The following is a 15653-nucleotide window of genomic DNA, read 5'->3' as shown; positions in this document are numbered from 1 at the left end:
AATACTATTAACTTATTAATAGCGTGCATTCTATATCAAAGTAGCAATATTGTTGCGAACAAGTTTCATCTCATTCGTTGTTCCTTCAAATAGACCGCTCGTGTTTGTGTCATGGTTACTAACATCATCTAGTTCATCTTGTGGTATGTAGTTTGGATGTTGCTCCAGTGTAGTAAACGTGATATCTTCTTGAGAATTACGTATATAGTTATGCAATGCAAATGTAGCCATGATAACATCAATTTGTGTTATTCAATGCAAATGTAGCCATGATTACATCTTAAATCTTTTCTTCAAAATTCCAAATGACCTCTCAATATAACTTCGTAAAGATGAATGTGAACGGTTGAAAGCTTCTTGCATATTATTCAGGGGCTCTCTTTGAAATTGAGATTGACGATATCTTGTCTTGGAATATGGAACAAGGTAACCATTTCTGCCCGGATATCCTTTATCAACCAAATAATATCTACCTGGTAAAGGAGTTAAAAAACAAAAGGCGTTAGAAATTTATTAAAAAGTAACATGAAACAATTCCAAATATATATGTAAACAATTCCAAATATTACCTTCAGGTGGGCGTGGGAAGTTGAATTTACTATTTTGGGTTGCGTTAATAAAAACACGCGTGTCATGTGCTGAACCCTCCCATCCGATTGATATGAATGTGAAACACATATCGAAATCACATGTTGCCATTACGTTGAAAGTTGGCACCCCTTTTCTACCAATATAAGGTAGTTGCTGACTCTCTGGGATGCAGGCCCCTATGTGTGTACTGTCAATACATCCAATACAATCCTAAATATAATTTGAAATTAGTTAAGTAATAAAGTACACAAACATGAGTGACATTAAGCATTTTAATACCTTGAAATACGGCTTGTATCTGTTGTCGTTGAATATTTGAGGTGGTACAAATTGAAAAGTTGGATCTTTTGGTCTTATAATGTCGCGTGCTAGACCTTGAAAACCTTTATCTCTATCAGTTATTGCCTCTAAAACTTCATGAAATGCTCTACTAATAGTCTCCCCAGAACGTTGAAAATGCTCCTCAAATTCCTTTTAGATAAACCCAATGTCAATGTATACAGAAATATCCCCACCTTCTCAAATGTTGACATTCTATCACTCGATTGCAATCCATAGTTTGATTCAAGCTCTCTACATAATTTCATAAACACGTTTGGATGCATCTAAATGCGTTTACACATCGTATAGGATTGCCATTTAAAACTTCCATTATCCAAGCATGTCCTGTTTGTGATGATGCCATGCATGGTTCCTTGTATATATGTTTATAATAGTATGCAGCAACTAGATCATTTGTATAGCTTGAATCCAACAAAAATTTATAACAATGCAATTTGTGCTTCTTCTTGCTTGTTTCATTATCCATAATAACCCTGGTAAATTAAATTCAATATCAGCTTAACATATAAACACATAAATAGCTAAAACATAAACACATAAATAGCTTAACATATAAAGACGTAAATAATATTCTCAAATAAATTCAAATTAAAATAAAAGGATATCAAATAACTTCCATAGTCATGGCGCTAAAACATCAAGGTAAAAAACAATAAATTAATCCAAAAGAAATAAAGTTCAAATAAATAGAAACAATAATGTCTTCGCAACATGTCCTCAAAGAAAACTTTAGTCGGCGAGTCTTTGCTTTCGTTGCAGCCACGCTAACCTACTATGATCATGTCGCACATTTATAAACATTTCTCTTTTCACGGGATCTTCAAATAAGTCAATTGCAAAGAACCACAAATCCTCATCTTCTCTCATTAATCCTGCATCTACCATCTGGTTAAGCACACCTACAGCACCTTCAATACTAAACTTAGTAGTTTGACTAAGTTTGGAAGAATCTGATTCTAATATTTCTAGAGCACATTGTTGATTCATATTACTTTGAGTTAAATGGTCTTTAAGAATTGAAGCTCCCAATGAGTCTCTCCCTTTACGTTTCATCTTAACTGGTTTAGGCTTAGTGTTTCCTTTAGTAGGCTTCTCAAACTTTTTTGCTACCTCACTTGGGCCTGATGTTGATGTTTTGGATAAAAATCTGCTAAGGATAATGTATCCAAATCCGTAAAGTGAGGTATAGTGCTATGCAAATAACAATAATTGTATGAACGAAAATGGAATGAACACCGTGATTTTTTGCGAGGAAAAACCCTTTGATCTTGTTCAGATCAAAAGAAAAACCCCCTGGGTGATGACAACTCGTCGATCACCAATTTATTAATCACAAAAAAGGTTACAAGTGTTTAGAGATTGTGATCGATGTTACAATAGAATGCTAGTGTATAGAGAGAGTTATGAGTTCTGCTCTAAGTGTGTGTGAATACAAGTGAGACCTAATCGATCATTATCTCGATGTTTGTAAAGAAAAATACACTTAACAATAAGTCCTAGCTATCCGCCACTCTTCCATAACTCCTCCAACGTTCCTTGAGCACGTGCTGGGAGCTTCCAGTAGCGAATTTTAAGGTGGACTCAGTTTTAGAGTCGTTGCATTCGTTAAATAATAACCTACACACGTGAAACAATTGTTAATAATACCAACCTTTAAGGATCCTTTATCTTCGACATGGTTCTGGAACTCTTTATAAGGATAACTGATCCAGACATATCTTCAAGGATAACATATCCTCAGTATTGAAAATATCAGTCCTAACAATTTCCCCTAAAATGGCGGGTGTTTATACTTTACAGCTGGCATTTTGAAATTTGAATCTTCTGCGAAAACTGGGTGATTAGACGGTTGCCAGAAATATTTACCATCCAGACCTTGATATTAATCATAACCGCTTATATATGTCGTCCCTATATCTTTTACAACCACATATCCAGGCGACACGGCAGGTATCCTTTCTTTTCCCTCTTATTTTCTTTGATAATAATGTCTGTCACTTCGTCTTCTTTACCTCCTTCTAAACCGTCTGACCAATCTTCCGATGACTCTGAGTTGTCGGAGTTGGAGCCACAAAACCTCATAGCCAACCCTTCTATTGAAATCTGCAAACTCATGGATCCCGAAGTCGATGAGTTTCGTTCCTTGTTTCCGCCAAAAACCGTATTCCGAGCATACGACTCCAGCATCCGTTGCGATGTGTACTCACAGACTTGGGTGTGTTTTCCGGCTTGCCCTTTCCTTATCGGCTATCGTTATCCGTTCCCCCCTTTCACACAAAGTTTCTTCCATTCCACTGGCATATCCTACATCTAGGCCATGCCTATGGTGTGGAGAGTCCTCGGCACTATAGAAAGAATCATTGAAGAGGATAAAGTTGACTTCGGCCTCCAAGAGTTATCCCATCTGTATTATCTTACTACCCATGGTCCAGCCCGATTCATATTGAAATCCAAACCTCGACAACCCCATCCGATTTTGAAAGTCACCTTGAATGATTCCTTCTGGAAGAATCAGTTTTTCTTCGTGAAACGTGACTCCATACCCGGAGGGGTTGACCTTCCTTCAAAATGGGTCAGAAAGGGTAGGATCCTGGATTTTTAAAAATGATAAGATCCTTTATGATTAACTTAACCTTGATTCTTCTTTTTGCTTGCAGTTGAGAACTTCGCTTCATTGGCTAAGCTACCTGGAACAGAAGAGAAAACAAAGCGGTTCCTTGCACTGGATTCCAAGGTTAGAACTTTTCAAGCCCGATTCATCGAAGCTTTTTGTGATATCTCCTCAGACTCCAATATGTCAAGTAAGTTTAGTATAATAGTTTTAAAAGTAAATAAGATTAGATAGAGTACTTATTTGTTAACTTAACCTTGTAGGCGCCAAGAAGTCTCAAAAATCGGCCAGTAAGTTCTCCTTGGAAAACATTGATTGTATGATCACTCCTCAAGACAACAAGAAAGATGCTCTGAAGGCAGCAACCAGTTCCGAGCCCAAAACTGCAACTACTAGAGCCAAGTCAGCCGCTTCTAAGAGAAAGAGGTCCTCTGATCCCGAGACCCACTATGACACGGTCCTCATTGTAAGTATCCTTTATCCTGCTACGTTGAATTTAAGGATCTAATATCCTTTTAATTCTTACTCAATGGTTGGTTATAGGCTATGAATGCTTTCAAAGAGCATTATGAAAAGATTGTGAGTCAAATGAGTGATAAGTTGTCTAGGTTAGGGAATGCAGTGGTTAACAAGGATAAGGCTTTAGCCCAGCTCAAAAGACAGCTTGAGGATCAGATATCCACAGCAGATGCCCAGCTCCAAGAGGAAGTCAAGTAAGCTACAGAGGAGGCTAAGATGTGGGCAGCCAGGTCGGTTCTTCAAGCAAGGATTAAGATGGCGACGGAGGCGGTGATCCTGCTTTCGATAAGGCGACCTGGAATGTGCAGAAGTGGAAGACTGCCCTGGCGGCTCTTGGTGGCGATGAGGACATGGAGATGGCTAAGGAGAACGAGGCTGGGACGAGTGGAGTAAAGGACGTGGCTGAAGCCGGTGAAGGAGCAGGTGATACGGATCGTGAAAATACAGCATAAATGTGAGATGAAGGATATTGAAGACAAGGCCCGAGCCCATTTTTTTATGTTGATGTTTTTGATGAACAATGATTATGGTTTGTAACAGACTGTAGTAAGTAGGATTTAAGGATCACTGATCCTCAAGACAATTCTCAGGGTATCGAAGGTGGATGGATCTCTGTTTGTGGGGATGAAGCCTTTGGTGCCTCTGTTCTTTATTTTCCTGCACTTATGAACAATTAGTACTACTTACTTAACTCAGGTGGATGGTTCATCCTTTGCATGGTGAAATCCGGGTTAAGAATTTTGGATAAGTCCAAGTGACTTATGTTTAATAATATAAATCTTTTAACTATCTGTTTGTTACTTGTTATTTTGAAAGTTTGTTTGATATAATTTAGTCTAGTTGAATGTAGCAATAACCTTAAGCAAAAAAGTTCTAGGATAAAATATCCTCATGAAAAATATTTAGGATAGAACATCCTTACAGTAATGAAAACTTTTAGGATAGAATATTCTTGAAAAACAAACTGTAGGATAGATTATCTTTAAAAGTTGATAAAAAATTTTAGAATAGAATATCCTTAAAAGGATAATCCTTTAAACAAAAACATTCAAAATCATTCCAGCTAAGACCAAGTAAATTCATTAATAGAAATCATACCATAAGGTCTAAGTAGACCTAAGTTATCATAAGTACGGAACCTTCGGTGATTCTTGCAGAAATAAGCCAAGGACTTTGAATCCATGAGTCTTGATTCTTAAACTTAGAAAATTTGTTACAAACAACTTGTAACGTTAATTAGGATTAAACCCATTAAATTGGGGACAAACCCAAATAAGAAACTGGGGACAAGCCCGTGCAACTGGGGACAAGCCCGTGAACTGGGGACAAGCCCAAACTGGTGTTAAACTGGGGACAAACCCAAAACTGGGGACAAGCCTAAACTGGGGACTGGCCCAAGGATAAGGATGTCAACTGGGACTCGCCCAAACCAGGATTTAGCCCAAACGTGAGATAACATGAAAATGTTATAAACCGGTGGTATGGTACGTCTACCATAAATAATATGATCCTCCATATAGCCGAAAACAAAGAAATTGTCAACCACTAAACGTGTACTGGTCCCGCTGCCCCGGACTATACGTTGGATACCGTGCACTCCAGGCGAGAGTGTAGAAACTCTAATTTATAAGAAAGGTGAAAACCTTTAAACCTTAGGGGATATAACCATCAGGGGTCATATCCAATCGTGGGCTAGGCCAAGGGAAATAATAAAGTACCTTAAAAGTGAAGGAGAGGTGGCCAACCTCTTGATCATTAAACAAACTATTAGAATACTGCATTGTTACTTAAAACTTGGAAGAAACAAATTGTTAAGAATATATAATCCTTAAATTTATAATAAGAAATTGAAAAGAATAAGCAATCAGATAGATATTACCAATTTTTGGGATCCTTGATCCTCTAAGAATAATAGATCCTCAAAGAATAATTGATCTTGATCAGAAAAAGTACTTCTTGAGGTGGATAACATTCCATGCTCCTGGTAACCTGTTGCCTTCCATAGTGAGAAAATGATATGCTCCCTTTCCTGTTTCCGACTCGATCAGATAAGGACCTTCCCATTTGGGTGCTAACTTCCCATCAGCCGAATTGGTCGTGTTTTGGAAGGTTTTCCTCAAAACTAAATCTCCGTTTTGAAATCTTCTGATTCTGATATTCTTGTTGTACGCCCCAGCTACCCTTTATTGATATGCTGCCATTCTGATCTTGGCCAGGTCTCTGAGTTCTTCAACAGTATTCAAGTCTTCAAGAAAAATTTCTTCATTGGCCTCAGGATCACGGATGCTTGTTCTGACTGTAAGAACCACCATCTCTGTAGGGATTAGCGCTTCTAATCCAAACACCAATGAGAAGGCTGTTTGGCCCATTGCATTCTTGGGTGTTGTCCTGTCAGCCCAAAGAACATAAGGTAACTCTTCGGCCCACTTTCCTTTCTTGGATCCTAGTTTCTTCTTCAAATTGTTGATGATAATCTTGTTTCTAGACTCCGCTTGACCATTAGCTTGAGGATGCACTGGAGTAGAGGTAATCATCTTGATGCCCCAGCTGTCACAAAAGTTAGTGGTTCTTTTCCCGATAAACTGGAAACCATTGTCACAAATAATTTCCGAAGGGATACCAAATCGAGTAATAATATTTCTTTTAATGAAAGATATCACCTCTTTTTCGCGTACTTGAACAAAAGCCTCTACTTCTATCCACTTTGAAAAGTAATAAGTCATTGCAAGCATGAATACTTTTCCTCCTGGTGCCTTAGGTAGTTTACCCACAATATCCATGCCCCACTTCATGAAAGGCCATGATGAGGATATAGGATACATAGGTTCTGCTGGTTGTTGTAGGATATTTGCATGTCTTTGACAAGCATCACATTTCTTTGAATATTCCATGGCGTCTCTCTTCATAGTTGGCCAATAGTACCCTGTTCTCAGGATCCTTGAAAATAGGGATCTACCACCGGTCTGATTACCACAATCACCTTCGTGAAAGTCTTTGAGCACCTCTTGGATTTCAGGATCCTCGATGCACCTCAAATATGGACCTGCAAGAGATTTCCTGTATAACAAATCATCTAATAAAATATATTGTAATACCTTAAGTTTGAAAGATTTGGGATTCTCCGTGTGGCTGGAATCTCTCTAGTTTGAATATATTTCTTGATTGGGAGGATCTATGATTCTTGATTATTCAAGGATAACGGATCCCAAAGTACAATTTATTTTTCATTTGTTATCTCTCCAACTTCTTGTTCTCTTATTGCTGGCGAGAGAACATGAATGATTGAAATCTTCGTGTCTTCTGGGATTTTCAAAGATGAGGCTAAATTTGCCAAAACATCTGCCCCGACATTCTCTTCCCATGGTACCTGTACAATACTAAATAATTCGAAGGATCTTGCTAATTCCTTCACCCCATCTAGATATTTGATTAGTTTTTCTCCTTTAACAACATATGAGCCATTAAAGTGGTTAGCAATCAATAATGAATCTATATATACTTGAAGATACCTGATCCTCATGCACTTAACCAATTGCAAACCTGCGATCATAGCTTCATACTCTGCTTCATTGTTCGTTGTTTGAAACTCACAGGCTATGGACTGGGGTAATATGTCCCCCTGTGGTGATTTCAGTAGGATCCCTAATCCTGTTCCTCTTACACTGGAAGCTCGAACAGTGAAGAGTATCCAAGGATCCTTGGTCTCTTCTAGTTGTTGGACCTCCAAGTCAGCTTCTTTCTACATGTCGCTACTGAAATTAGCCACAAAGTCTGCGAATGCTTGTGACTTGATGGTTGTTCTTAGCTCGTACTGAATATCATATGCACTTAGTTTCACAGCCCACTTGGCCATTCCACCTGATAACTCTGGCTTTCTAAGCACATTTTTAACAGGATAATTAGTTCTTAAAATAATAGTATGAGTCTCAAAGTAATGTCTCAATTTTAGTAGAAGCCATAATAAGTGCAAGAATTAATTTTTCTATATGAGAATACTTGGCTTTTGCATCTAAAAGACTTTTACTAACATAATAAACGGGATGTTATTCATTTTCATGATCCTTCACAAGGACAACACTTACAGCATTTCCTGAAACAGCTAGGTACAGATGTAAGGACTCTCCATCCACAGGCTTCATCAGAGCTGGAGCTGAGGATAAGTAATCCTTCAAGGCTTTGAGCGCAGCCTCATGCCTTTCTGTCCATTCGAACTTCTTATTTTTCCTGAGAATGTCGTAGAAATCTTTGCACTTCTCGGAGGATCTGGAAATGAATCTATTGAGAGCAGCTATTCTTCTTGTCAGCCTTTGGACATCTTTAGCATTTGCAGGAGACTTCAAGTTGATGATGGCTTCTATCTGCTCGGGGCTTGCTTCTATCCCTCTTTTGGTCACCATATATCCTAGAAACTTTCCGGCCTTAACACCAAAATGGCATTTTGACGGGTTCAGTTTCATGTTATATTGGTCAAGGATATTGAAAGCTTCTTTGAGATCTCTGAGGTGATTCTCAGCTTTCTTTGACTTTACCACCATGTCGTCTATGTATACTTCCATAGTCTTGCCTAACTGATCCTTGAACATCATGTTGACTAATCTTTGGTATGTTGCCCCTGCATTTCTTAGTCCAAATGGGATGGCAATATAACAGTATATGCCGGTAGGAGTCATGAATGCAGTATCCTCTTGATCAGATGGTTCCATCTGAATTTGTTGAAATCTAGATGAAGCATCCATAAAGGTAAGCATCTCATGCCCTGCCGTTGCATCCACCATGGAGTCTTTATATGGTAACGGGAAAGGATCCTTGGGCATGCCTTGTTTAAATCTGTAAAATCGACACACACCCTCCACTTTCCATTCTTTTTTGAAACAACAACCACATTAGCCAACCATCGAGGATATTTAACATCTCTGATCATACCGGCCTTAAGAAGTTTTTCAACTTCTTCTTGTATGATCTTGTTCCTCTCAGGAGCGAATTTTCTTCGCTTCTGATGGACGGACTTAACAGATAAATCAAGGCCTAATTTATGAGTAATTACCTCTTTAAAAATACTTTTCATGTCTGAATGTTTAAAGGCAAAGGTAGATTTTCTTCTCTTCAAGAAGGATACCATATCCTCCTCAATCTCACTAGTGATACCGGATCCTAGGAACACCTTTACATCTGGATCCTCGGGATCCAAGGATACTTCTTTAATGTCTTTCTCCCGAGCTTCCAGTACGTCCCAAGGATGTTGTTGTGGTTGCTATGTTATAGTTTGCTTGGTTGTTGGCTTCATTGATGAAGAATAGTAGTTCTTAGCCTCCACTTGGTCACCGTCTATCCTTACTACTCCCCAAGGGGTAGGGAGTTTAATGCATTGATGGTAGGTAGAAGCCACCGCCTTCATCCCATGTAACCAAGGCCTGCCTAAAATAACATTGCAATAAGAAAGGTTATCAATAACACAAAATCTTTGATAAGAATTTAACCCTTTGATGTATATTGGGAGATAAAGTCCCCCAATGTTTTTTGGGTTTCTCCACTGAAACCAACTAGCACCGATGTTCTTGGGATGATCTCTGAATCTGGTATGTTCATCTTCTGAAGAACATCGTGTTGAATTATATTGACTGAGCTTCCACTGTCGACTAGGATCCTGCGTACATAATGGTTAGCAATAAATAAAGTAACGATCAAACCGTCATGGTGAGGATCCTGAATGTTTGATTTATCTTCTTCGTCGAAGAAGATTCTTTTGTCAGTGGTTAAGGTTGTGGATATAACCGGTCGATCCCCGTTATCCATTTTGATTTCCTTGGCGAGTCTCTTAGCTGCAGAGAAGGAAGTGCCACATATGTTTGATCCTCCAGAGATGAAGTTGATCATACGGGCATCAGGTTCATCATGGTGAGGATCCTGAATGCTCATATTATCTTCTTGATTGTAGAAGATGCTTCTGTCGGTTATTGAAGTAGTGGGAATAAGCTGTCTTCCCCCATCATCCAATTCGTCTCTTCGGTGAGCTTCCTTGTTGTAGACAAGGAAGTTCGAAATACGTCATAGTCTCTGGAGACGAAGTTGATTACGTGCGCATCTGGCGGTGGTGGAGTTGCTTTTGGTGGAAGATCTCCAGGATCCTGGATTCTTGGATTTCTTCCTTCCCAAGAGCTATTTAAAGTGGCCCTTACTCAGGAGGTATCCAATTTCTCTCCTCAAGCAGATGCAATCGTCCGTCATATGACCAAAATCTTCGTGAAAGGCACACCACTTAGACTTGTCTCTGAAGGTGGTTGACTTCTCGTTCTTTCGGGGCCACCTTGCTTTCTCCCCTAGATCCTTCATGGCACAAATCAAGCCACGGGTATCTATGGAGAAGCAATACTCTGAGATGCTGGGATAATCTTCATCATCATCCCCTTCTTCAACTGCTCGTACATTTTGATTGTTGGACTTAGTGTACGGCTTGGAGTTGTTGTTCCTGTATGAGGATCCTTTATTCTTGTCGGGGGGATCTTGTTTCGTCTGAGCCCCCAACCATTCTTGGACCTTTTTGTCATCTTCAAGCCGTATAAACCTTAGTGCTCTGTTCCTTACTTCATAAAGAGACCTGCAAGGAGTCATCACAAGATAATCATAAATGGGGAGCCCCTCTGAAGTCCCATCTTGAATGCTTCAACAGCAGTAGCCATGTCAAGATTAGGGATTTCCAGAACTTCCCTGCCGAACCTTGTAATAAAATCCCTAAGGGATTCATCACTAGGTTGGATAACTCGGTATTAATCACTAGTTAACTTCTCAAACTTCCTACTACAGGAAAATTGACTGTTGAACAAGTTAACTAAGTGTGAGAAAGAAGTGACTGAAAAGGGAGGAAGACTTAGCAGCCATTTTAATGCTAATCCTGTCAGTGTGGATCAGAAGCCTTTGCACAGGCAGGCTTCCTTGAGTCTCTCGGGAATAGGATTGATCTCCATCCTTTCTCTGTACTGAGCCACATGTTCCGCAGGATCAGTGGTCCCATCGTAAGTCTTCATGTTGGGGTCTGGAATCGCTTTGGGATTTCAGCATCACAGATAGGTGGAGCAAATCTGGATAACTTGTGGCTTCCTTGTAACATCACGTAAATTTCAGGCCAAAAATGTCAATTTTCAAAGTCAAGGGACTAATTCTGCCAATTTCCAAACTAGAAGGACTAAAATGTAAATTCTGATTTTCCTGACTTATCGCGATACGCGATGGGTCAGAGGAGACACCCATCGCGTACCGCGATAGGGTTGTCTGACACATGGGACACGTGTGCCACGTGGCAACGTCTGCCGCCACGTGTCACCACGTGGCAACACGTCTGCCACGTGTCACCACGTGCCGCCACGGTCTACCCTGTGACTCGACAAGCCAACATCGCGCTACGCGATGGGCTTGCCAAGGAACCCATCGCGTAGCGCGATGGGGTCCAATTTCAGCCTATAAATAGGCAGCTACGGGTTTGAACCATTCACACCTCAAAACACACACATTACTCTCTCACTAATCTCTCTCTAAACCTCGAAGTTCGTGCCATCGATCCACCTGGTTTTGCGTACCCGATTTCTCGTAATTCGTGCTATACCTCGATAATCGTGCCACCTCCCGGTAATGTTAAGCAAGAAAATGGTATTGGAGTGACGTCCCGACAAGATACCTCGTAAAGCGTGCCGACGTAGAAGAGTGTCTCGAGAAGTGTGCCGAAGTGAAGTGTTGATCCAAGTGAAGCATTGAAAAGCAAGCGGCGTCGAAGTGTTGCCCAAGTATCTAGGGTATTTCTAAGCCAAGCAAGGTAGGCATAATGCCCGACAGAAATAATAATAAAATATTATAAAGGCTTAATACCCCAAGTCGATGTTACTCTCGATAAACAAAGAAATAAATAACAAAGAAAATAAAGAAAGAAAAATAAAATATGTATATATGAGTATATATATGTAAATATATTCTTTGTTATGAAATATATTATTTAAGTATAATGAGTATACTTAAATAATAAAGAAAAAAATATGTTTCTTAAAGAATAAGAAACGTCGGGTTTTATGAATAAACTAATGGTTTATAAATATTATTTTTCAACTAAAGGTTTTAAAGTAAAAAGAGATTATGAACTAAAGGTTCATCGAGATAAATAAGACTAAAGGTCTTAAGCCGGATCGTGTATCCGACTAACAAAAGTTATACTCGTACTATAGGTGCGAGATAGCAAAGGAAAGAACTCAAGGACGGTGTTGGAAGCCGATCCCATTTTAAAAGGTGAATACGCCCCACTTTTATAAAATTGTTTTCAAACAAACAAAATGTGTTATGTGTAAAACTTTACATGAGGCTACCGTCTCTAAAAACATTGTAAATAAGAACCTAGCCCTCAGGCTGTGGTATACGTTTGTCTGGATCCTTACATATGTGGTATGCGGTGGGCAAATCGCACCACGCCTGGTCACGACCTCCAGCCACGATGGGCCGAACCAAAGGATGTTCGAGTGAGAATGACCTTGTGTATATTTATGGTACCTAAGTACGTCGAAACGCTGCGGTGTTTTGCTGAGGTGACCTAGTGTAGAGACTCGAGTTTATAATGATTGTTTAACTTGATTATTCCTAAGCCAAGATGGGTCGAGGCTTACGTGGTCTCGAGGGGTGATTAAGTAAAGAAAATATTTTTGCGTCAGCATATTCACCAGCATTCGTTGCTGACGTATTTTTATAACATTTTGCAGGTAATCAATAATAGAGCTTGAGAATACGAAGAAGCTCAAGAATCCGATGGCTCGGATAATTTTGTTTAAATATTAAAATATGATGGTTTTGTAAAACATATAAACAAGTAAAACCAAACGAGACTTTCGTCTCGTCTTTTGTATTGTAAATATTTATAAATTCGATCCTTATGTTTTTATAAGTCTTCCGCTAATAACCCGCTACTCTGATTTATTTACAAACATGGTACCAACTAGTGATCACACGCCTAGGCCAGAAATGGGGGTGTGATATTCCTTTCGGTATCTCGAGGATTGGACGTATCACCCCGGGAACACTAGATATCATATCCTTAAGCTTTTGTAGTTCCTTGGCCATAAGTTGGTTGATATCTGCATCCTGCATGGAACCACGGTTAGAATTTAAGGATATATGATCATACAAGTTACCTCTTTGTTGGGCGTAGGTCGGCATCCCGGATGAGTAGCTGAGATAAGAAGCATCTGCTACAGGAGTTGGTCCTCTATAGGCTATGGTCTGCATGGGGATTATATCTCCTTCATGGACTTTGGAGGATCGTTGATGTTGAACTCCTGAGGATCCTTGATTCTGAAGGAAGAATCCTTGAGGTTCGGAGCTATAGGATCCTTGGCAATATAACCCAGAGGATCCTGGCAGAAGGATGGATGATCCTTGTAGTAAGTATGAGGATCCTTGAGTTTACTGACCCATGGATTCTTGTTGACGGATTGATGATCCTGGCTGAAACAACAAGGATCCTTGAGTCTGTTGACCCATGGACCCCTGTTGAAGGATAGATGATCCTTGTGTGAACTGAGCTAGGGAACCTGGACTGGTGAAATCCAGCATCCTGGGTATCAGGGGAGTCTGATCCTCTGCTGGCCTCTTACTCTTCTTGAGATCTTCTATCTCACGAAGGATTCTCTGGTTAGTCTTGTTCTGTTGCTCCATGTATGCTTTAACCTGCGAAAACATAGATGAAGCATCATTGTTAGTGTTAACCGCCAGCATAGCAGCAGCGGTTTTCGAGCTCTGGAAGACTGGTAGTTGCGTCTTGCTTCTAGCAACAGCAGGTCGTGGTGCTCCCGTGATTGGCGGAGGCTTCGGCGGCAAGCTTCTTGATGAGAGAGGAACCGATGATTGCATGGTTGATGAAGCAGAGGTTGATTGAGAGGCCATTGATAGTGATATGAGTATGAAAGGTTTAAAATTGATAGGAGATCATCTGGATTATAGCACCAATTGCCACACGGTAGGCGCCAAATTGTTTTGGATAAAAATCTGCTAAGGATAATGTATCCAAATCCGTAAAGTGAGGTATAGTGCTATGCAAATAACAATAATTGTATGAAAGAAATGAAATGAACACCGTGATTTGTTGCGAGGAAAAACCCTTTGATCTTGTTCAGATCAAAAGAAAAAAACCCCGGGTGATGACAACTCTTCGATCACCAATTTATTAATCACAAAAAAGGTTACAAGTGTTTGGAGATTGTGATCGATGTTACAATAGAATGCTAGTGTATAGAGAGAGTTATGAGTTCTGCTCTAAGTGTGTGTGAATACAAGTGAGACCTAATCGATCATTATCTCGATGTTTATAAAGAAAAATACACTTAACAATATGTCCTAACTATCCGCCACTCTTCCATAACTCCTCCAACGTTCCTTAAGCACGTGCTGGGAGCTTCCAGTAGAGAATTTTAAGGTGGTCTCAGTCTTAGAGTCATTTCATCTGTTGAATAATAACCTACACACGTGAAACAATTGTTAATAATACCAACCTCTGAGGATCCGTTATCTTCGACATGGTATCGGAGCTCTTTATGAGGATAACTGATCCAGACATATCTTCAAGGATAACATATCCTCAGTATTGAAAATATCAGTCCTAACAGTTGATGCATTAGGTTGATTTACTTCAGTTAAAAAGTCAGCGTAGAAATTATTTTCATGAGTTTCCAAGTTTTCTAGATTAGAAAGTGCATCATTGTATATATGATAAGCATCTGCATTATCACCTCCCTCAACATTGTCATCCTCAAGGTTCTCAACATGCACCTCATTGAATGTAGTTGGATCCATAGAGGGTGCCACACAATTTTCCCCACTAGCAACTGCATCTCCAAATAACTGATCCCACTCTTCTTGTAGTTGTATAGATGGTTGATTATATTTAATTTCTAGAACTTTCGAGTTTCCTAAAACATATAATGGTGAATCGTTAGTTATCATGATGACTAGAATATTATACTTATACGGTATTCAAATTTTAAATGAGTTATATTATGTCACCTGAGTTTTTGTTTTCCACCATTCATCCAAACACATAAGTTGCCTAGTACTTTCATTCCAACCTAGACCAGTCTCTCCGTTCTTAAGTGACTTCCAAAGGTTGTACTCTTTTCTCATACCGTCATACTTGTTCTTCATAGCTTTGTCACTACTGAATTTATGATTTACAATCTTTTCAAACTCTGGCTGAAGAGAAACCCATTTGAATGAGGAAGTTCGACCATGCTTCGTGATATATTTGTTTAAGAACCGACATAATTCTAATACCATTTCTTTTGACCAAATCTCTCTTTTCCCTTTCTCTTTTTTAGAATCCATCTAGCAACCATGCATACATATATACACAATTGCACTAAATTCAACAAATAATACAAGGAAAAATATGCATCAAACCAAATAGATGTAGGGGTGTTTACGGTCTGGTTTAACGGTTTTTGGGCCAAACTGTGAGCCGAACCGTTAATAACAGTTTTCGATTAGTTGAAAACTAAAACTGAATTATCAACTGCATTTTCATTCCATAAATTAGAGTATCATAAACCATAAGCCAGGGTTGTAAAAG

At 39.3% G+C, this 15653-nt stretch overlaps 1 protein-coding gene across 1 annotated transcript; it reads right to left on the bottom strand.

Annotated features, from left to right (window-relative positions):
* Positions 1-1655: 1655 nt before the first annotated feature.
* On the bottom strand, positions 1656-15409 carry LOC143565518 (uncharacterized). Its single transcript, XM_077052472.1, has 5 exons — positions 15093-15409; positions 14818-14999; positions 14693-14766; positions 13611-13614; positions 1656-2054 (listed from the first exon to the last, which is right to left on the bottom strand). The coding sequence occupies exons 1-5, from the start codon at positions 15407-15409 to the stop codon at positions 1663-1665; spliced, it is 969 nt and encodes a 322-aa protein (XP_076908587.1). The 3' UTR covers positions 1656-1662.
* Positions 15410-15653: the final 244 nt, after the last annotated feature.

Source organism: Bidens hawaiensis, unplaced genomic scaffold, assembly GCF_021521415.1.
Source record: "Bidens hawaiensis isolate Kalapana, Puna unplaced genomic scaffold, B.hawaiensis_p1.1 tig00022384_1, whole genome shotgun sequence".
NCBI lineage: Eukaryota > Viridiplantae > Streptophyta > Magnoliopsida > Asterales > Asteraceae > Bidens > Bidens hawaiensis.
This window is presented reverse-complemented; position numbering and strand designations above follow the sequence as displayed.